The sequence below is a fragment of the Pollicipes pollicipes genome, unplaced genomic scaffold, assembly GCF_011947565.3.
Source record: "Pollicipes pollicipes isolate AB1234 unplaced genomic scaffold, Ppol_2.1 Scaffold_4740;HRSCAF=5597_pilon_pilon_pilon, whole genome shotgun sequence".
Taxonomy (NCBI): domain Eukaryota; kingdom Metazoa; phylum Arthropoda; class Thecostraca; order Pollicipedomorpha; family Pollicipedidae; genus Pollicipes; species Pollicipes pollicipes.
In genome coordinates this window covers 42,406,605-42,429,637 of record NW_023596545.1, presented here as the reverse complement: position 1 = coordinate 42,429,637, position 23,033 = coordinate 42,406,605, and the positions used below count along the sequence as shown (strand labels likewise).

Sequence of the window (23,033 nt, the reverse complement as noted above, 5' to 3'; positions counted from 1 at the left end):
TTCCATGTTTAATGCCCTGCTTGCACTTAGGCGCCAAAAGGTTTTGGGTAACAAACTCACCGTTGGGAGGAAAAATTGGAAATGGGAGGGGCAGTGTACCACCCAACAGAATGAAAATGGACTGTTTTAGCAACAAACCGAATGGAAAAGAAATGAAAGTTTTTTTTTCGAATTTCGGTAGAAGCGGAATGTGCTGCCAGCTATAAATCTTAAAAAGCTATGGTTCATCACCTGCAACTAGATGGCAGCACTATGCATAGCAACAGTTTGTTTTGGTCGAAATCCACGTGACAACGATCATTCGGGTTAGCGGCGTGTTTGGGGTATCATCGGCAAGCGAAGAAAATTTCCGTATGGACGTATCTGTGTAAAACTGCAGTTGCATTTACCTGCCTAATTATCTGTGTCAACTGAGCTTTCTGAACGGTAAGTCCCTTCATGCCAAACACTGTTAAATTACTCTGATGCATAAGACCTTGCCAGCGGATTAGCCGGATCGGGATTCAAGGGACAATGCCCCCATCCCCCTCACCTCCAATTCAAATTTGTGATTCAGGGTTGGCTGAAAAAGGGTTTAAGGTGAAAACCTACATCCGACCTTTCAGCAACCGAGGTGATCAGTCGGTACTCCACGGCGGCGACGTCACCCGAATTGTCATAGGTATCAGTCAGTAGTCACCAATTGCCAGTCATTAGAATCGGCTGTGTCTGAGGTGTTTACGAACTGAGGTAAGTCATATCTCACTGCGTTGGAGTCTGGATCCACTAGGTGTTATTCTATACTGCACGGGGTCAGAGTCGGAATGATCTCCTTGTGCTGTGAGTCTAATTCGGAATGGATTTTGCTGGAGCGGAGTCTGGTAATTGCCAAGTGAGAAGTTTCATGTACTTTTGGCTAAGCTCATATGCCTTTGCAGAAATGGGTGTTCATGCTCGATGCTAGCTGAAAGGAACGCTGAGCCCGCTCAAGCATTGTGCGGCAGTTTACAGATTCGAAAGGCCGCGGCACACATCCACAAGTACAAACGATGAAACCCTGCGGCGAGTAACAAGTTTGCAGCCATGCCGTATTGGATAGGTCCTAGAAATCAAGCAGTTCTTCAAATCAGCTGATTGCTGCCTCTTCCGGACTTGCCAGCTCAACTGTACTGAAAGGTATGGCCCACTCATGGGCGAATCCAGAGGGGGGGGGGGCGGGCACAGGGTCATGGCCCCAGCCCCACCTTGGTTCCTGAAGGGGCCCATAGGCTCCAAAGGGGCCTATAGGTGACCGAACAGACGCAGTTCTTGCACAGACGCCACAGAATTAGACGTCTTTAGGCTTCTAGGAGGCCAAAAACTGTTACAACTGGAAGTGTACAGTAGCCCACGAGTAGACACAAACTCATCTTCACTGACTGAGAGGGCGGTGATTGAGAGGTTTTAGGGCCCATTACTGCCGTTTCCGGGGACCTATATGTCCACTTGCAAGGTCGATTCGATCGTTAAGGAGCCTACTACGTTGTCCTTGGATTTCTTCGCATTTGCTCGCAGGGCCCTGCTATGTTGCTGAGGCCCTTCCCGCTAGCTCACCGAGGCCCTTGTCAATCAGGGGCCTTCCACGGATTTTTTTCAGTTGCCGAAAGGCTTTACACGCTGTAGCCGGGTTTCGTACATGAACCTGCCGGGATATTACCGTTTTTTCAGGAGCCCTTCACGTTGGTCTCGGTCAACTTACCGACACGCCCACGATAAACCCGTGGGCCCTCTACATTGGTCTAGTGCCTTTTCCGTTCTTTGCCACTTGGTTAGGGCTCTACGCCTTGGTCCGGACCCCCATGTTACCTGCTCGGGCACACTGGTCTGTTCGGGGGCCCCCCACACTTGTCGTGGATGTTTATAATTTCGAGGGCCCTATGCTCCTGTCGGGGGCTCCATGTGTTAACCTGCTCGAGCACATTTGATTGTTCGGGGCCCTGTACATTGGGTCTTGGTATCTGAATGCAGCGTTTGCGTTGCATCCCGAAGTCAATTCTGGCAACGTATCGTCATTGGCTTGGAACCCATCGAAGTATCAGCGAGCATCCGAAAGTCAATGTTCGCAGTGGATCGTTGTAGGCCTAATATTAAGCATTCTCGGAAGGTGATGTGCACCCACGGACTCCCGTTCCTACGCCTATGCGGCTCACGAACTTTTGCGCACATAGTTGGTCAAACCAACTTTCCCCGTTGCGAAGGCGCACAATTGCTCACGAATAATTGTTTAAGTACTTTATACATGCGAACTTTTCCAGACGAATTTTCTTCTGATGAACTTTTACCGATGCCAACATTTTCCATGTGTACTTAATGCCAACCGTACTTAACATTTCCTATTTGCACTTTTTACCTTACGAACGTTTGCGTCCCAACGTATGCGTACGTTCTTCTGCCATACATGTTTATATCTCACGCACCTTTGTTTACGACAGTTGCGCATATACGTTATACATATGTACTTTTTCCATCCAGACTTTGTTCCAAGGTCACCGTTGTCAGATCCAATCACTTTCCATGCAAGTGATTGGAAGGTCGCCAGGGGGCGCACTAAGACCTGAGAGGAATACGTCGCCCTGTCGTGACCCGCGTCTGTCTGCAGGTTGTATGGCTGCGCAGAATGGCCGAGACCGTCAAGGTGCTGGTACGATGTCGGCCGATGAACTCTCGAGAGAAGGGACTCAACTGCGAGGTGAGTGAGGTGGCCACACAGTCCTGCTATGGACTGACATGATGCTATTAACCTAAGAGAACGATTGCAGTTAAACGGGCAGACCGCGCAGAGCGATTGCAGTTAAACGGACTAGACCGCGCAGAGCGATTGCGGTTAAACGAACAGGCCCCGCAGAGCGATTGCAGTTGAGCGAACAGTGGTTCTGGGCCTGGATGTTAGTTAAGCAGTCGCAAAGCTCCTTTGTGGTGTTCATAGCTCAGTTGGTAGAACACTAGAAATGTGGCCAATGTGCGCTGAGCATGGCACTTCGCCGTCCAAAAACACCATTCACGTAACTTTTCGAAGACGTGATTTCAAACCTGGCAGCGACGGTCGTGCTGGTAAGGGGCGGTCTTGTCACTACGTTACCCGGTGCGTAAAATTCGTCACGCAAAAATGGTCTATTTAGCTACTTTACTGGGATTTGCGATCAGGTCTCCTGCACAAACAATGCTTAGCGTGCTTACACTGCTTGTACCTACAATGTATATAAGGTTTAGCCAGGATCGTGACCCCGGAGCGATCCCTGCTAGACATTTAATCGAACTAAAGCATGGCCGCCTCGTGCCTGTCCGACCGTTCCAACTTCTAACAAGTTGGCCATCTGTAACCCCGCCAGCTTCGTTGATATCACCACCATAAGCTGCGTACGCTGCGTGCCTATACCATATGTGCTGTGCCTGCTGCCCGTTCACCATGCGTTCGAGAGTAAAAATGAAAATGAACGGGTCTTTACGTGATTTTCTGATTTACCCATATATTTTTATCATTCATTTATTTTTCACTTATGATTTTTCATTTTCTATATATTATATCTCATTTGCGGGGTGAAACGGGATCGACCGAAAGTGTTGCCAGCCATGCAGCTTTATGGTAAATGTACAGCCGATGAGGCCAAAATACCACGATTTCATTTCATTGGGTAACTTGGGCCATCTTAAGTCATTTTGCGACCGCAGATAAATTTGACTCTTTGTGAGCTTGTAAGTAGAGCGTTCGTACGCCACAATAGCATTAATACTGTGAATGGTCCCCTTACCGGCCATTGGGCAGATTCCAAGCCTGGGCCTGACGTGACTTTGCTCTTGACCCTATTTCAGGCGAACTCCCCGTCACCCCAATCTCGGAAAGGGAGGTCCCCCTTTCCCCTGAGACCTTGAAACCTAATGGGCTGGTTCCAAAGAAAACAAGCAATATTCGACTCACCTCGACGAGGTTTCCAGTCATTTGACTCTTTGTGAGCTTGTAAGTAGAGCGTTCGTACGCCACAATAACATTAATACTGTGAATGGTCCCCTTACCGTCCATTGGGCAGATTCCAAGCCTGGGCCTGACGTGACTTTGCTTTTGACCCTATTTCAGGCGAACTCCCTTCACCCCAATCTCGGAAAGGGGAGGTCCCCCTTTCCCCTGAGACCTTGAAACCTATTGGGCTGGTTCCAAAGAAAACAAGCAATATTCGACTCACCTCGACGAGGTTTCCAGTCCTTCAAAATCAAATTTCAAATTATTATGACAAATAGGCGGTGAAGGAAACAGGGTAGAATCCAAAGCTATTTTATCTTCTTTTTTTCCTGACCCGGACACAGTTGTCACGGTTGTCAAGAAATTTATGTGTGCCCTAGGCAAGTTGATAGGTAATAACAATCGCTTGTTGGCTTGCTTAATTAAGCGACAGAGCTGGCCTTGGAAATGCATGAAAAGACCTGTCGCTGTCTATGAACGACTTGTGTTTGCATAACCTACCGATCCATTCAACATCGTTCGTATTATTTTCTGGCCGATCCGATATTGGCTGCCGGGATGCCTGACGGAAATCGGGTGTGATGTGCTTAAAGGGAGCACTTCACATTTATGTGGAGTTTCCAGCTGAAATAGCCATCTTGAAGACCTTTCGGTGCTGTTCACAGTCCTGCCCTTCTTAACACCTAAGACTCTTTAGTTTCTGAGCTACACGCCCGCCAAAATAGGGAAAGGTATATCGTGGAGAGTATTTCGAAGTCACCTTGGTATTCATGACGTCATACCAGTAATTAAAATCCTGCCATTCCATAAGCCATGCGTCGGTCAAGGCCAACAATAATATAATTGTAAAGGCATTCCTATGTGACGTTCATGAGCGCGAATTCCAGCTATTACGGCCGTCAGTTGGAACCAGAGAATTATGCTGTTTAGAGCAGTCTTCTCCACTTAAAAAGGGCACCAAAAGTTAAAAGTGAGCTTGTTTCATCATATATGATGTCTGCTTCCATATCTTCAAATGTGAAGCGTTCCCTTTGACACTATGTACGTATGTAAGTCATGGGAGACAAACCTCACTGCAAGCCGCTTTTCGTCGCAGCAACATCGGGTGAATCTCTGACGACCTTAACAGAAGTCGGTCGACGACCGCTCGTCCCTTTCCCTCCCTCTTGTGCGTATGCGTGCTGGGTGGTGGTTGTTACAACTATTTGAAGAGCCCTATTTTATCTGTTTCAATTCATGACCCCACGAACATGGCTTTACTTAGAACCTGTGTAGCAGATTTCTAACTGCTTACGTATCAGACTAGAGACGATCACGCCCGTGCCAGTCCTTGTTGCGAGGTAGGCAAAGTAAATCTTGTCAGTCCATAGCTTCTATTCGCCAGTAACTTAACTCACCAGCACTCATTACAACCCCAATGTCCAAGTGCACAACCAACAGCGGCCTTGCGTCTTCGAGTCATTGAGCGGGTGAGCATGGATGGTAACAAACGGTTGACCTTGTATACGAGCTCCAATCGAAAACAAGCCATGAATACGTGCCACGGAATTGTGCGATTATTAACCAATGAGAAGCGAGTGTGACATCGTACGATGGTCGGCTTCACCAATCAGCGTGGGCTCGCCTTGCGACCCAGGAGCTGTCTGATGCAACTGACGGCTGGTGAGGCGCTGCAGGTAACTTTTTAAAGGAAGGATTGTAGCATTGCAACGGGGTGCGTGCACCAATGTTGCAATTTTCGCACTTTTGCTTCTTAGGAGGCCCTTCATCCCATTGAAAATAATGGTAGTGATATTGAGGCGCTACCTTGCCTGATATGGCTGTAAACCGCATTTGCAACACCCTGTATCCCTTTGCAACAATTTCCTATCGTCTCCTTTAGGAGCTGTTGTGCCTTGCAAGGACAATGAAGGTGGTTTTAGGCCCTACCTTTACCCTTTACGTGTCCTGCAACATTATGCAACATTTTGCAACGAGCTCCAGAATTATTCATAAGGAGCTCTTGTGTCTTGCGATAACACTGAATAACATTCAGCAGACTTTTGCAACAATTTCCCAAATCCTCTTGTAGGAGCTCTTGTGCCTTGTGAAAGCACTGAAGGTGGTTGCTGGACGCTACCTTGCTTTGGTGGGCCGTAAACCGCTTAAGGACAATCTCCAACCCTGCCCAACTGTTATCCATTCACCGTCATCCCATAGCCCTGAAATGATCATGACTGGTTGAATTGGCTCTGATCCAAAAAACCAAGCCGTATTCGAAAGTTGTTCTGAGCGCATCCCACTGCTTGATGGCTAACTGAAGTCCGTAGATGCCAGGAATCGTGCTGACGCACGCCAGACACGACCAATTCGATGGCAGTATCTGTGTTGGCCTAGAGCACTGCATTGCCAATGAGGTGGCATTATTTGCGTGACGTTTCAATGGCGTTATGCATGCTTGTGTGGCCTTGAAAAAGTATGCGCAAGTTCGCGGGCGTCAAGCTTAGAAGCCAGAGGGTTTGAAGTCTTAAAAGGGCATGGCTGTGAACTGCACTGAATGATTTTCAAAATGTTTATCTCAGCTGTCGCGCAGACGCACGCCAGACACGAAAAACTCGATGATAATAACTGCTTTGGCTTAGAACACTACATGACCAATGAGATGGCAGTATTTGTTTAATACAAATACACAAAGTGTGTGATATTTGTATGCGATATCATATAAACACGGTATGCTCCCTTTAACGTATGCTTGGTTAAGCACTGGCTGACCAAACGTAGCACCCGTATCGTTCCTGCTAGTTATTTTCTCCCTAGGATGTTCGAAATTACCGAAAATGTGAACCACAGCCGTCGTGTATCAAGATAGCATCGGGCTTTGACACACTCCCACGCACATACACGCGTTCGGCTGATTGTCACAATCGCGATCTGTGCCACGGCGCGGTGGACACGCACGTGGCCGGTCGCTGCGGTCGGTCGGCGGTGCGCGGCCTGGTGCGCGGCCGGCGGCGGCGGCGGCGGCGCGGGGCAGCGTGCCGCGGTCCGATTGTCACAGGGCGACACGGCGCGTCTGTATCGGCGCCGGCTATCGATTTCCGGTAGCGCAAACAGCATGCATGGTGAATGTGAGCGGGCGCAGCGGCCGGCTGGTGACCCTGCGCCCATGACCTTTGCAGACGACTGGCGAGCGAGGTGCATAAGTTTTTGCCCCTAATGGAAGGATAATGCTTCAAGCTGGGAGCATCTTAATGTGTTACCCACGGGAGGGGGAGGCACGTGTAATGGGTTCACTGCATGCCGGGGGGAATTCACTCACCACCTGTAAGCAAACAGATGAATAAAAGACGTTAAAGATATATGCTGGCGCTAGTGTAGATGTAATGGGTATACTCCGTGCTGGGAGTAACGTAGATGAGCTAACACCTGAGCGAAGGGTACCTGACTCCTGTGGAGTGGTAATGGTGCCTCTCCCTTTCCATGGTAAAAACGCGTGGGTGTTTCTCCCACCAGAACCTGCAGCGTTTAGCCGCCAACGCGGGGAAAATCTGTTTCCAGAGTAGAATGTTCATTGCACCGATGTCAGCGTTACGGCTACATTGCATCGGGGTGCGTGAGCATGTGTCATTTCGCCTTTGCCTTCATCGGCATGACCAAGAGAACTTGGGCTAAGCGATTGGGAGCGGGCTAAGATGCATGTCGTTTGATTTCGTCCCACGCCAGCACAGCGGTAGCGTTAGCCTAAATGTTTTCCACTGCCGGTGGCCGAGCGCCGGGCCTAATCACGACGCCTCAGATTTACTGTCATGCCCCCCCCCCCCCCCCCCACCCCCACCCCCCTGTGCGCGACCCAAGCGCGGCACTGGGCGCTGATGGTCCGGCGGGACAGTCACGGCACGCAGCGCGAGGCCCGCTTCCAAGAAAGGACTGAGCCGTGGCGTAAACAGCAAGATGGCTTGGCGTGTGATATGTGCAGTACGATCTGATTCAATCCAGCGGAAACGAAAATATTTCCAGAGGAGAGGTGCCGCTTAAGATGCCAACTTACCATTCTGCATGATGCGTAGTGTTCGCAAAGATGTGCTTGTTGGACTGAAGCGTTAGCGGTTAACGCCCACTTCAAATATCACTTGGTCTGTTGGCAAGGTGGTCAGCTGGGCTCAGCTGAGCTAATGCATGGTCTTGCCAACAGGAGAAAAGAGGTAGACAATCCGTGGAGCAAAGGAGCCCCAAGAACCCAAGTCACCCCTGCTAAATCACTAGCCCTTTAAAGTTCACAGCTCACAGCATTGTGATGATCATATTTGGCCTTAAATTGGCTTAAAACGACAGTCTGAGTCTCAGTCACGTTTACATCATGGTGTTGCAAATATTTTCCTAGGAAAACGCCGAGGCCGAAATTTCATTTATGCGCTTTGTGTTTGCAGCCACACAGCGAACTACCCAGTGCATTACTACGTGGCTTGCATGAGCCAAACGAGTCGTAGAAGATAGCCGGATTTGCCAAAATTATTACACCCTGAAGTTTTCGTGGATACCTGCAGGTTAATTCTGGGTTAAATGGCGAGGGATGCTCCTCGTCTCTCGCCTGGCGTAGGAGGGAGTTGCTCCTGCTCGACATGGTATTAATCACGGCATGCCAAATGTTCTTCCTCCAGCGAGGATCAAATTGCAGTCTAGTGATGCACTCAAAGTAAGCTGGCTACGAATGATTAACGCATAAATTTGCTCATGTTTGTAACAGTTGATGCGCTCAGGCTACGCTTGAAGCTCGCGTGCTGCGTCACTTCGCGGCCAACTGGACTGTGGCGATTATGAAGTTATGCTCTTAGTGTGCAATGTTTGTGCCAATTCCGGGTGGCAATGATATTATAAGATATCACTCTGTGTGTATATTCATCATCAGTATTGACCGCTGGGTGGCGGTGTCCTTGTGAGATACGTATCCACGTGTGTACTGGCGTGTGTTGAGCGCCGGCCGGCCGCCCCTGGCGTGTCATTATGACGCGCGGGCCGGTGATGGCCGTGCTGACGTGACCTATGGTCGCGGCATCGATCACTGTTATTGAGAACCGGCCAGGTCAATATCACTAGCCACAGCCGCCTACGGCCGCGGCGGTCGGTCGGTGGCACGGCGCGCGCACCAATCGGTACCATAGTCAGGTGCAGGCGCACAGCCAATGTCGGTTTCCCGGAGAGTGTATTTCCCGTATGAGGTGAACGAAACTAAATATCGTGCGTGCCGTATCCAGCTATGTGAATAGGCACAAGTGTGTGGTGGGGTCCCTGTGGTCCGTGGGTGCATGTAGACCATGCCATAATCCTTTTCACGGAGCCCCGTTCTTGAAATGACAAAAATATAATGCCGACACATTGAGTGTGATGTTGATGGCCGTGGATGAATCTAAGCCACCGTTTCTGGCTGCAGATGTTTTTTATCATTCAAACAAGGTACAGGATACGCGAAATGTCAGGCTGACGCTTCTTGGAATTTAAACATGCAGGTGAAATTTCTTCTGAACATGCTGTTCATTTACCGTTGAGGAGAACGACGAAGGGCTTCGTGTAATCCGACAGTAGGCAGCCAATTTGCACACTTGTACGTGATTGTGCCAAACATTAAAGACTGGCCTGGTGGACAGCGGCTGCGCATTGCTGTCTTGCACGCATGAAAGCTTTCGTTTAGAAACCACTTGCCTGGCCTCTGGTGCTTTGGCTATTTCGAATTTCATAACAGGGACATTTGCTTCATAGCTAGCAATCTTTACTTGATACACGATCGTCGGTCTCGGAAGCGATGTTTACAACAAGGAGCAAAATCACAATACAATTAGATTGCACGCAAAGTCAGTGTTTGTAGAGTCCTGGCTGATCCGCATTTGTTTAGCCCATTGTGATGACACCTTTTGGCGGACGCCGCGCTCATTAAATTGGATTGGGGCCTATTCACACCCTGCGAGCTGGGCGTAGAATCCGCTGCAGCTGGGCAGATGTCACCTCTTGAGGACTGGAGACGTCACATTTCAGCCCGCAGACCAGCGAAGTGCGGGTAAAAAGGGCTCAAAAGTGGCGTTCGTAGTCCGCAGCCGCCGAAGTTTGTAGAAACCGCGGCAGAAGCTGTGATCCTAAGATTTTGCCAACTAGAGGTTGGCCACTTTGAGATGTTTTTTTAGCGATTTTCCTACCTGCGGCTTAAAAGTGACACCTCTAGCCCGCAAGAGCTGACGTCTGCGGAGCATGCAGCGGATTATGGCGCCAACGCGCAGGGTGCGAACGGGCTTTTAACTCAAGTGTGCTCGACTTTGTATCCCAGTGCTGAGCGCTAGGTCCTGTCCGACGCGCGCTGTGTCTGCCTGCGACAGGTGGTGGTGTTCATGGACCCGAGCGTCATGCAGGTCAGCATCTCCAACCCGGCCGACAAGAACACGCCGCCCAAGGAGTTCACATTCGACGGCGTGTACTACTTGGACTCCATTACGGAGAACATCTACAAGGATATGGCGTACCCGCTGGTGGAGGGCTCGCTGGAGGGCTACAACGGCACCATATTCGCCTACGGCCAGACCGGCTGTGGCAAGTCCTTCACTATGCAGGGCATTCCAGATCCGCCCACACAGGTGGGCCTGATTCCGAGGGCCTTCGAGCATATATTCGACGTCACCGCCACCGCCGAGGATACCAAGTACCTGGTAAGTGCTGTGCTCCAGCAGCGCCAAGCACAGCGGCGACAAGACCAATTATTTACGCTATGCAGTTCTGGCGATTAAACCTTAGCACCATCAGACATGGTGCTTTTTAGGTGTAGACCTGAGGCTATGCTGCGTTACGTGGAGCAGATGTTACACAATAACCGTTTTCACGAGGGATTACGGTGCAAAACTTTTAAAGGTTTAAAAAAACCTCAGCGTTTATTGTTTAACCACACACCTTCTATCAGCTCCGTAAGTACTGCATACCTATGAATAGGGACGCTACAATGATGTAGGAGTTTGTTTTGTCGCGTCTGCGTCAGAGATGCCATGCTAAGTTTTGAAAGGTTTTGGTAGGAAGAGACATGGTATCATACCTGTCCGCAATAGCATGATCTTGCTTATAGCCACGTACCTGCGATGTTATCAAATTATGCGTCCTGGCAAATGTGTTTTAACATCTCTGCGAAACATTTTCAGCTTAAAATCGCGGATAAAAGGCGTGTGGCCATAAATAACCGGTGAAAAGTCGTTAGAAAATATTTAAAACGTCTTGCACCGTAATCCTACGTAAAAACTACTACTATGGCTCCTCAAGCGTGACTTGTTCCACAGGTGCACGGATCCTACCTGGAGATCTACAATGAGGAGATTCGAGACTTGTTGGGTGCAGACAGCAAGAAAAAGCTCGATCTGAAGGAACACCCTGAGAAGGGCGTGTACGTGCAGGACCTAACCAAGCACCCGGTGGCCAACACGAGGGAGTGCGAGAAACTCATGGAGAAGGGATGGAAGAACCGGTCTACGGGTGCCACCCTGATGAACAAGGACTCGTCCCGGTCGCACTCCATCTTCACCATCTTCATCGAGATGATCACACCCTCCAAGAAGCCGGGCGCGAAGGACAACATCAGGGCGGGCAAGCTCAACCTGGTGGATTTGGCCGGCTCCGAGCGACAGGGAAAGACCGGTACGTACGGGTCTGTAGCCCGCGGCTGAATGCACGCTATTCCGGGAGAGCCGTTTTACTGTGGCAACGATGTCCTGTACACCATGTCCTCGCCGGCACCAGAACCGGCGTTAACGCTTGTGCGCGCGCTGGCCGCCAGGCGCCACCGGGGAGCGCCTGAAAGAGGCCACCAAGATCAACCTGTCGCTGTCAGCGCTGGGTAACGTCATCTCAGCCCTGGTGGACGGCAAGAGCAAACACATCCCGTATCGAGACTCCAAACTCACCCGACTGCTGCAGGTGCTGGCGCCGGCGGCTCGCTGTCGCCACTTGGCTGCAGTGAAGCGAACTTTTCGCCGCAGCAGCGTGACAAATGGCCACAGGCACAGATCGTGCTGGAGCATCCCGTAAACGCCTAGTAGATTTCCGTGTGGCACGCAACGAGGTGTTTTAATTTAGCCTATTTTAGTGTTCATTTTGTTGTGTACTGCTCACTTCAAGTCATTGTAACCTTACTGGAATTGAGATTGCGCCTGCCACCAAACGTTGTTTTTAGTTCAATGCATACCAACTTGCGCCATCACTTGTTTGCTGCTTGCTTCTTATGTAACATCTCTTGTTACGCTTTCGCTCCTTGCGCCTCAAATTTCCATTGAGTTTTGGCTTTAGCAATGGCTCATTTGAGGACGGTGATGCTTTTATGTACTGCAGCACTCTTGGTTTTACTCTCCGGCACGGTAGGGCAGTTGCCCAAAACAATGTGGCGAGGTCGTCTGGACTAGGCATTCCAACAGTGACAACATTCCTGTAGTAATGCTTCGCTTGGGGCTGAAAGCATGCGTTTCAGAGTTCGTCAATTGGTTATTTAAGAAGAAGGAAAACGCAGCTCTGGAAGCAGCTTTCACCCCCAAAAAGTACTGGGCCATGAAAGCATTACACTCTTTGTGCTTTCTGTTTCTGCTAACCTCGCTGTGTTCCTGTGGGACAAAAGACTGTGGCGATCTATTACGAGTGGTGGTGCCAGGCCACACGCGGGTCTCATGACGGAATCAAATGCCTCAAACTGAAGCATTTCACTGCGGTGGACAAGTTTCTGGGGAAAGCGAGCTTAGCAGGCGCTGCAGTGTTCTGCGCGCGCGGCGAAGACATGTTTTTGCGGCGAAGCTAATCCCGTAAAAATCATGTGCTTTGTACTTCCCATTGAAAACGATGTTTTAAGCAATTAGTGTGATTGTGTAGACTTAGTGATTTATTCTGCTGCACGCAATTGCGCAGTTGCTATCGCACGGTGCACATATGATGTTCTATTAGCGAATTGCATTGAGGACCAGGGGGCATACTGGCAGAGTAATTAGTGTGTCGGATGCCATGTAGGGAAGCCAGGTTCGAATCCCGATCGTGTCATAGCCTTCGAGCGTAAACATGGCTCATGTAGTCGCTGGCGCTCAGTAAAAGGGGCTTGACGACGTGCATCCCGTTGTCTTGAAAAAGTGTAATGCATTAGTGTCATTGATTTTGTGTATAATCAGGCAGAATGAAGTGAAAGTATTCGTAATTATATTTGTATTTTTAAATCTAGAGTACGATTAGGGCGCTGGACGAACCCAGAGGTTATTTCCCAGCCGTAGCCTGCTGCCTGGGCCAGTTCGCCGCCGTTACAGTCGCTGTCGGAAGCTGTGGCGCCATGGGTCCCACGTGGCACGACTAGGAAATATTCCCAAGCGGGAGAGAGCAGCCGCTGTCCGCTGGCCGTGTTCAGCAGTTCGCAGAGCGTGGCGATGAGCTGTAGTTTGTAGCAGACAGAGCCGGAGACAGCAGCTCGTCGGCCGCCGGCAGGACTCGCTCGGAGGCAACACCAAGACCATGATGGTGGCCTGTCTCTCGCCGGCCGACAACAACTACGACGAGACACTGAGCACGCTGCGCTACGCTAACAGAGCCAAGCAGATCAAGAACAAGCCCAAGATCAACGAGGACCCCAAGGACACCCTGCTCAGGGAGTACGCCGCCGAGATCAAGAAGCTGAAGGAGCAGCTGGAGACGGCGGGCGGGCCGGCGCAAGTCAAAGTCCAAAAAGGTGTGTACCTCGTCCGCAAAAACGCACGCAGTTGTGCTGAGATAATGTGCTTAGTAGTAAGAAGGTTATCGCACTTAGCTTAAACAGTTAGCAAGTAGTTTAAGTTTTAGCAAAAGCGACTTAGCTTTGCCTTATTACCGTTAGCTCTCATCGTACGCCTGTTTCAGACAGCTTGCAGTACCCATTTCCAAAGTGGGTTTAATGTTGACAGTCTGTGATTATGGGGCGGCTTGCAGTGCGCCTGGCTGGCCCCCTTCCTGGGTCTGGCAATCACCCCTTGCGTGACAGAAGCCGATTGCCGTCAGTACATTTGACAGCCTAAATGCGTGAGCTGTCACACGCCACGGTACACTAAGATAGGGAGCGGTTTGTAAAAACGCGGCCGTCATCATGTGGATTTTGTTTAGGACTATCTTGGGAGCCTTGTGAGTATGAACTGAGTGAAAACCGGCGCATGTCTTGAACGGCAGCCTTTTGTCGGCAGATCTGAACGGCATGTCAAGTTGCGCTTCTATGTCCAGGGAACAGCTTGGGCCCTGGTCTTGTCTGATTCGGACTCATACTCGGATTGATGACCTTTTGCGCTTAAACTCAAGGGAATCCATCCGTTTTACTACTTAATCGGCTTCGAACTTGACTCACCAGTTTGGAATGCACCAGAATGGAACTCACCAGAATGCACCAGTTTGCATTCAAGTTTCAACCAGGATGGAAGGCCTCATTTATTAGTAAAATGCATGCTGTGAAAGAGATAGTTTTGGGTGTTGCCGTGCATTATAGGTTGTGTTCTGTGGAGTGGGTCACGCTCATTTTGGTTCATTTCGGGTGGATTTGCGTACTCGTTTAGGTTGAATATGTTTCGGTTGGGAGTGCATTGCTTGAGAATTAGCAGCAATCATTGAACCCCATGAAGGCTATCATCACGTGCTTGCGATTCGATGTGCATATATATGTATATATATATATATATATATATATATCTATATCTATATCTATATCTATATATATATATATATATATATATATTGCAGTGCTGACTCAGCGAGAAGTGCGTCAAGTAGAGCTGCTGCTGTGGGCTAGGTCAGGTCGGGTCAGGTGGGAGCTTTCCTCGTTTCAGCCCTTGACCATCTCACTCGGGTTTAGATTCAGCCCCTTGAACTCAGATGTACTCCTGTTGAATGAATGCTGTTTACAACGTAAACACTATGGCAATGCGTGGCCATTGAGTCGTCCCTCTTTCACACTTGTGACGTCATCAAGTTGCACCAGGCAGTGTGCAGGCAAAGTTGGGAATGCCCGGAGACTGCAGACACTGCTGACGGACGCGATTATACATGCTTGGGCTCAGTGGAGCTATACTAAGTTAGTTCGGGGTCGTTCGGAATGGTGCAGGCTTCCCGAAGTTTCATACAAGTGCAATACGTCATTGCATCATCTAGTTACTGAATCGTTGTGTTTCAGTTGTTGACGAAGAGGCAATTCAGAGAGAAAGAGAGAAATTAAAGGGGGAGTATGAGGCGCAGATGAAACAGATGAAGAAGGATCTTGAAAAACAGAAGGCAGCTTCTGGAGGTGGACCACCCAGCAAAAAGGAGCTAGAAGCACAAGCTGCCAAAATAAGAAAAGAGTTTGAAGAAAGAGAACGTAAAATGCGGGTGAGATGTACAAACATGACTGGCGTAACACAACGCATCCTGAGGGATTTTTCACACATGTTGATATGCAAGACATCTCGTAACACGTTTAGTTGCTGAATTAAGTCCCATTACACTTCAGCTTAACTTGCCAGGTTTAAAGTGCAGGCGCATATGAACTGCAGCACACTCATGTCGAATGGTTATGCCACCGTCCTTCACGTCATTCATATCATGAGCGACGGAGGACGGTCACGTCGTTGAGTGTCATCCAGAAACTCTGAGATCCAAACCTGAGAACTTGATGGGAAACTGGAAGCACTTCGCGGCACGTGGGGTTGCCCAATAGTTACACTGCCAGGTAAGAAGAGCTGCACTCATCCGCGATGGCTTATTTTCGAAATTAAAGTAACTGGTGCCGACTCATCCACAGCACATGAGCTGTTCTCTGACAAGTAAATTGAACGATTGTCGTGGAGGAGGGCACGCATGTAATTAAAAAAGGCGAAACGTAATAATGCGTAACCCTCGCGGAAATTGCACACCGTTGCCATCCCAACCTATTTTGTCCAACATCAAGGGAAAAGGGTAGTGGCAGCATCGTTAAATCATTCCTGTCTTATAATACGTCGGAGGCTCACTTTCAAAAACTCCACGTCATATCATTATCAAGTTGTGATGTCAAATATGGTGGTTCTCAACGCGGTTGACCATGCCAAAACCTGGCCATTCACTACTAGGCAAAATACCTCTAAATGGTAATGAAATGTGCCCATGAAGATAGTTTCAGGAAAATGGTTTCTGGGGATTTTTACAGTCGACTGATTTAATCCGTCACTTGTTATAGTCTTCTAGACTTCGGATGCCCCAGTTGTCCCAACAGAGCTGTTTTCGCTGCCGAAAGTCTCAACGCTCAGCGTTTTGAAGCGTTTATGGACGTGATTGTTCCTGTTTTTTGTTTCCAAAATACCTGTATGGCGATTTGTGAGCATCAAGAGATAAAAAGGGTATCGCAGCACTACTTCGACATACAGACTACCCTGCGTTTCCTGATTCACGCTGCTCCAACCCCAGTTTCCGTATTCTTGCATCCCTGTGGGACTTCTAGCAGGGGAGAGCCTGTCACCCCCGCCAGCCGCGAGCCGAGCGCAAACATTCCTCACCCTCCAGCACTTCTTCATGCCCATTAAAGCTTATTCATTTATATTAGCGTGTACTTCATACTTAAGTGTTTCATGGCCCACACGCCAAGGGCGATTTTTCAGCGTGATGTAGATTTTGTGTTGTAAATCGAGTGGCGGCCCTACATGACACACGAGGCCTCGACGCTCCCGTCTGACAACAGGTCAGAGGTAAGATCAGCTGATGAGCTGGAGCGGCCCCCCGTCAAGCTATCCGTGCGGAGTATTCGACATCAGCACGTCATGGTCGCCACCCATGGAGGAGCTCGCGGCCTGTCCAGTGCTGCGGTGTGCTGGATGGGCAATGTCCGGTGCCATGCAGTCATGGCTCCGCGAAGCCGTGATCGCCGGGGCGAGGCCCAGCTATTGACGGCTCTGTCTCGCTGGCAGGAAGAGCTTGAGGCACAGAAGACAATGATGTCTGGTGGAGCTATTCCCGAAAACGTCGACCCAGAGGTCTACGAAAAGTAAGTAATTTGGGAAAACGGTGTACGGTTTAGAAAACGCGATGCTGCTGCATGCGGTAGCCGTGTGTTGAAAGCAACTGATGTAATGGGCTTGCGCGGTGGCATGACGAGTGTCTGTGGTGGGAGTGCTGGCGTGACGGCCATCTGTTGGACAGCGTGATGAGATGACGGCTGTCTGTTAGACTGCGATGAGGTGACGGTCGTCCGCTGGACGGTGTGGTAAGATGACGGCCGTCTGCGGAACAGTGTGATAAGATGGCGTCCGTCTGTGGGACGGTGTGATGAGCTGACGGCCGTCCGTGGGACGGTGTGCTGACGTGACGGCTGTCTGTGGGACGGCGTGATGAGACGGCGGCCGTCTGTGGGATGGTTTGATGAGATTACGGCCGTCTGTGGGACGGTGTGATGAGCTGACGGCTGTCTGTGGGACGGTGTGATGAGCTGACGCCGTCTGTGGGACGGTGTGATGAGCTGACGCCGTCTGTGGGACGGTGTGATGAGCTGACGGCTGTCTGTGGGACGGTGTGATGAGCCGACGGCCGCCTGTGGGACGGTGTGATGAGATGACGGCCGTGTGGCCCCAGACTGCGGGCGCTGCAAACCCAGATCGTGGGTGGCGAGCAAGCCAACGACAAGCAGGCCGTGATGAAGCGCAAGAAGGCCAACGAGGAGGTGCAGCGGCGCCGCAAGGAGATCGCCGCGGCCATCGGACGCAGCCTCGCCGAGGACGAAGAGGACGATGAGATCCTGGTCAAGGCGTACGACGATGTTCAGAAGACGCTCAACGCGCGTACAGCGCTGGCCAAGAAGATGAAAGCCAAGGTGAGTCAGGGGGATAAGTGGTCGATCTGGTGGCGACACCCTCTCGTATTTTGGACATTGGTCTTGGTCTGCTATAGTGTTGAGGTTGCAGCGCTTATGAAAAAGAGAAATGGTCGCCAGCTTGTGTCAGAGGAAGCTATGGTCTTCCCAAACGTTCTCAAAGCATGCAGTTACCACTTCCGTTTGATAGTTGTTGAGAAGTTACCCTTTGGGATGTCTGACGTACCAGTGGTCCAAGCCTGGTGATCTGATGGAGCCCAGCGGTGGGAGCGGGTGAGGCCTCACCTGCCAGTGAGGCTACCGCGGCTGCGTGGCCATGCCTCAGTCGGCAGCGGCAGTAACGGTGCGTGTGGCCGGCACCAGTTGCGCTCTCAGGAGCAGGACCTGCGCGACATACAGCGCGAGTTCGCCGTGGAGCGCGACGACTACCTGGAGACGATCCGGCGCCAGGACCAGTCGCTGCGCCTGCTGCAGCAGCTGTTGGACCGCGTGCAGCCCACAATACGCAAGGACTGCAACTACGCCGACATCGAGGCTATCAAGAAGCAGGCGATCTGGGACGAGATCGAGCAAAAGTGGAAGCTGCCCGACCTTGCTCTGGTCAAGACCAAGCTGCCGCCACCATGTGAGTGCGCCTGCGGCCGTAGCCTTCCGCACTTACCGGCTCAGTTGATTGGTGATCCTGGACCATCTTGTGTGTATACTTAATGTATAGGGTTGTGTCTGTCGCCAAAATAGCATACCAACGGAACTCTCGCTTAACGTAGAAAGCATTGTATAGCTTTTCCGTTACGTGATGACTAACAGGAGTTTGTCTTCGTTTGTGCTGAAAAAACATCGGAAAAGGTTTGCAGGGATATCAGTTGGAGAAATACTGGTTTTGGACCTTCGCGAGGGGTTCACCCTGTATGTAACCTTCGGCGTCCCGCTGTGTCCTTGCACCGGTGTGTGGCCGGTGAGTCGGGCCTGTGTGATGCGTGTAACGGCTGCTGTCGGGCGCCAGTCCCGGCGGGCGCGGCGGTGGCGCCGCCTGCCGGCGCCGAGCGCACCGCTGCGCTAACGGCGCCGGCGCGGCTCGCCGACGCCTGGTCCGACGACCAGGGCGAGGACAAGTTCCTGAAGGTGGGGTGCGCGTGATGACACCGCACCGCCGCACGCACGCCGTCGGTTCCGGTGGGCCGCGCCGCTCGGCTCGGCTTGGTGGTTTTTTGCCTGCATCTGCGTGGGGCGTTTTTGGGTGTGCGTGCTGTCTGTCGTGCGTCGGCCCGTGCTCTGGGTGCCGGGGCCGAGCCTCACACTGCATGGCGGCCTGTTGCAGTGCTTGGGTTCGGCGCGCCCACCACCAGTACCAAGTACACGCCTCCCTCCGGCGTCGACTGGGCACAGGAGGAGACCCACATATCCAACGTACGAGCCGGTGACTCGCGCCTCGCCTCGGCCAGCTCTGGGCAGGCCGGCCCGGGGCCGCCAGCCGGCCGTCTCTCTCGCTAGCGACGTGACATGCCACGCCTTCATTTGCCGGCAAGCCTGGCTTTCACGTGACAGCGGTGATGAGGCAGTGACTAGTCTTCTGTCTGAAGTCGGCGCACACAAAAAGCGTAAACTTTGCTTATAGGTTTGGAATAGTGGAGACAGGTCGTGATTTATTGGGGCTAGTTTATACCATCCAGTATAGGCACCAGCTCTTCGCCCGTGTCAACAGTTGCGACCGCGGTTTGATGATGGTTGTCCAGGTTAGGATAAGGCGGCAGTGCCTCGGTGCACAAACAAGCTCGGTATCAGGGCTTTTGTCGCATCAACTGTGCGCTCATACAGCTTGGCTGCACACACAGCAGTCCGATTTGTGATTGAGGCACACATCAAGACATAAATATAACACCAGCTTTTCTAAACTTGTACAACATAGTGATTATATGGCTGGGGTGTTGGACCGGATCGGTCGTATTGACTGGATGGACTAATTCAATTAATTTACCACTCTGCGCTTGACATTATTTTTTTGCACGAAGTTGATGAGCACCCATAAAGAACAGTTTTCTTTCGGTAGCAAAAATGTTTCGACTAGATATTGCGCGTGTGAAGTGAAGAAGGGCGATAGGTTAGAAGCTTGTCCTGTGCCTGTTAAGGCGTTGGTTGGATGTTCATCACATGCCACCTGTGGCGCGGTTTGTCCCCCGTCTTTCATCCAATCGTACGCTGTTCTTCCGGGGAATTTCTTGCGCCCAGTCAGCAAGGATGGTGCTACTTTAACCCTATATTTGATACCAATGAAGACCTTCAAACAAGGTGCATTCTTTTTTCGCACCATTTTTAAAGACATATTCTTAAATCTATGTCGTATAGATGGGTATGATGTGGTTCTTATCTAGTTTGACATCCTCACGATAACACTACCCTAATGTCGATGCGAGACCTACATCATGAAGGAAAGATATCTATTTGCTCCGTGTCATCTTTGATTGCTTCGCACTTTCATTAGCATCCACTGTTCAGGAGAGCTCGGATATTAGATTTATTGTGTGCATGTAGGATATCTACTTGCCGAAGGCACAATTGCCAGGTTGTGCTTCGGAGGATGTCGCAACCAGTTCGGATTCCTTCATTCCTTTTTCACTTTAACCCTCGCTTAGCGATGGGAGAACGTCAGCCCGCTAGTGGCATGCCTGAGATCACAAGGAGGCTATAAAAGGCGGCACTGTTAATTGGCAAAGCTGGGGATGCATTCGTTCCATGCGTTTTTTGTTGTTGTTTTTTTTGCAAACCAAATCTGCACTGGCTTATACCCGGGCGCTAATTTGTGCGCCATTACAAAAGGTTTGTAAAGACATTTTTACGACCAATAACTAGACTGTTATTGGTCGCAAAATATTTTATTTATTATTTTATTTATATGTTATGTTATTTATATATTATTTTACGACCAATAACTGTGTCCTAGACAATGGATGTGAATGGTAGTGTGGGGATCAAAGTTATCATGGCATGGTGATCTGAAAACGCAGGGGTCGCTTTTCATCACTGATTCACTTGATTATGCTGATGGTTATCATCACAGACCTTTCCATGGTCAAACGAGGACGGTACCCTACGGGGACATTGTTCGATCTTAGGTCGGTTCTAGTTTGTTTGCACTGAATATAATTTGGAATGGAATGCTCACTTGGCTAAAAATGTTAAGTGTTCTCCAAAGTCCCAATGTTTCGAAGCCATGCTCTCGAGCACTAAGGACTAGAAGACCATTGTTACCTATGTTAGTGTCACGGCTCCAAGTGTGGTTTGGAATTCAATGGTGAACGCTTAACTTGCCTTCCCGCGTACCCAACGACGCCAATGGAACAGCTTCCACGCGATAGGCTTTTTTCATTTGTGCATATTACGCATCTACTAATTCAGGTGGCTCATCTTCCCGGTATTAGCTTGTGCAGCCATGGGATTGTGCGGGCAAGTGTGAAACCGACGCTATTCGGGCATGGGTAATCCGCGATTGAGGCACAGCTTGCACGCCGCTTTTTCGCTTTTTTTTTGCTTATACGGTTGTGTATTGTCTGTGCGAAGGAAGTAAGCAAACGACAGCTGTCCAGTTTTTTTTTTGTCTTACTGTTGGTTGGTAGGTACATTTAGGAGACATTTTGAACGGTTATGTCCATACAGTTTCCACCAGCGAAATGAAAACATATTTGATCCTTTGAGCTGTAGCCTTTCTATGTGCCTCTAAGGGCAATTTGAATGCACGCCCTCCTTCCGGCCTGCTCCTGACTTAAAGGGAATGTTCCTCATTTGAAGATATTGAGGCAAGCATCAGACATGATGAAATAGGCTTACGTTTAACGATTGGTATGCTTTAAGAGCAAAAGACTGCCCTAGAGAACCAAATTTCACTAGTTAGTAAATAAGGCCTTCAATACGTCATCGTTTGACTACGACATGGCACGCGTGTATGAAGTCAGCCGCTGCGAGGGCCGCGTTCCTCACTGGCAAAGTACCTACATGAGTTGTTACCTATGACGTCGCGGGTACTTACGTCATACATAAGCGACTGATCTCAAAGCCGCAGGAGCTGTTGTGACGCACTTATATCTGACGTTATAGGCTGCAATTTGTGTACAATTGTTGGTAATGGGGAACGCGGCCCAGATGGCCGTACCAGAATTGTCACCGTAGCCGACGGGCTATAATGGACATGATGGCTGTACAACTTGTAGTACTTCAACCGCCTATAGGTGGTGTGCGTGCTGGTGCGTTTTTGCGAAACCCTTATTTAGTTATGTGTTCGCGTGCTTGCCGTTTTCGTGATGTTCTTGTATAATTGTCTGGCTACATCGGTTGCTTTCATTGAAATAATGGGTTATGGCGCTATTTTGAAGTAATTCGATTTCTTAGTAAGTCTTAGTTTGGCCATAGCCCGTATCGCTGCTCATATTCCTGTATTATACAGCACAAAGCGTGGTGGGCGCGAAATGACCTCAGAAGTCGGTGGGCCCCAAAACTCCAATCATGATCACGAAACATGATGTGTGTGCGAAACTTGCATGCAACCCGACACCGAGGGGCGTGGTATCAGTCGGCCGAGGGCCAACTGATACCACGAATCGTGCCGACGCCCGCGAGGCATGAAGAATTCAACGGTCGTACTTGTTGGCCTTGAGCGCCTCATGGCCAATGAGCGGGCAGTATCCGCGTGACGTTTGTATGGCGTCATGAGTGTAGGCGTGGCTTTGAAATAGTTGTGCAAAATAGTGTGCAAAATGTCGTGGGTGTCAAGCTCGGAAACGAGATGGTTTTAAGCTTAAAAAGGCATGGCAAATGTGGGACATTCACTTTAACGCGACCTTCTAGCATATGGTAATGACTTTTATTACAGGATAAGTTCATTGCTAGCAACTTATTGGCTTGAGTTATGCTTAGCTAGGAGTTGTGCGAATTATTGATGCAACGTTGATTCCGAAGCCGACGTTCAAGTCATTTACACACAGGCGGGCCATGCGTCACGTTGGCTTGACTCCCGCACGTGGACTGAGCCCCAGCACGACCATCGTTGTTTTCGGTACGGGATAAGTTTAACTAGAGCGGAATTCCCGGCGGCCGCTCATCGGTTTAAGACAGTCTTTTTCGTCTCTGCTGCTGGCCTGCCGGCTTGAATCACATACTTCACGACATCGGAGACAAATACCTGTCATGTATGAGCAAGGCTCCGCCCGGGCTGCCGAGGGGATGGAGTGCATAAGTATGCATTGCGATGAGACGCGTTTGCGCTCAATGTTG

The 23,033-nt window shown here is 50.1% G+C and overlaps 1 protein-coding gene across 4 annotated transcripts in view; it reads left to right on the top strand.

The window, feature by feature from the left end:
• Positions 1-315: 315 nt before the first annotated feature.
• LOC119099124 (osmotic avoidance abnormal protein 3) overlaps positions 316-23,033 on the top strand; it is a 29,440-nt gene continuing 6,722 nt past the window's right edge. Inside the window, exons 1-13 of one of the 4 annotated variants that reach the window (XM_037222207.1) lie at positions 316-426; positions 991-1,155; positions 2,618-2,707; positions 10,315-10,641; positions 11,257-11,611; positions 11,751-11,890; positions 13,427-13,667; positions 14,075-14,092; positions 15,129-15,322; positions 16,873-16,949; positions 17,534-17,771; positions 18,135-18,396; positions 19,090-19,178. In XM_037222207.1, coding sequence (XP_037078102.1) covers positions 2,636-2,707; positions 10,315-10,641; positions 11,257-11,611; positions 11,751-11,890; positions 13,427-13,667; positions 14,075-14,092; positions 15,129-15,322; positions 16,873-16,949; positions 17,534-17,771; positions 18,135-18,396; positions 19,090-19,178 — 2,013 coding nt within the window. In that variant the 5' untranslated portion in view covers positions 316-426; positions 991-1,155; positions 2,618-2,635. Of the gene's footprint in view, positions 427-917; positions 1,156-2,617; positions 2,708-10,314; positions 10,642-11,256; positions 11,612-11,750; positions 11,891-13,426; positions 13,668-14,074; positions 14,093-15,128; positions 15,323-16,872; positions 16,950-17,533; positions 17,772-18,134; positions 18,397-19,089; positions 19,179-23,033 lie in introns of all 4 variants that reach the window. The other 3 variants (XM_037222208.1, XM_037222206.1, XM_037222209.1) reach the window with 3 other exon arrangements.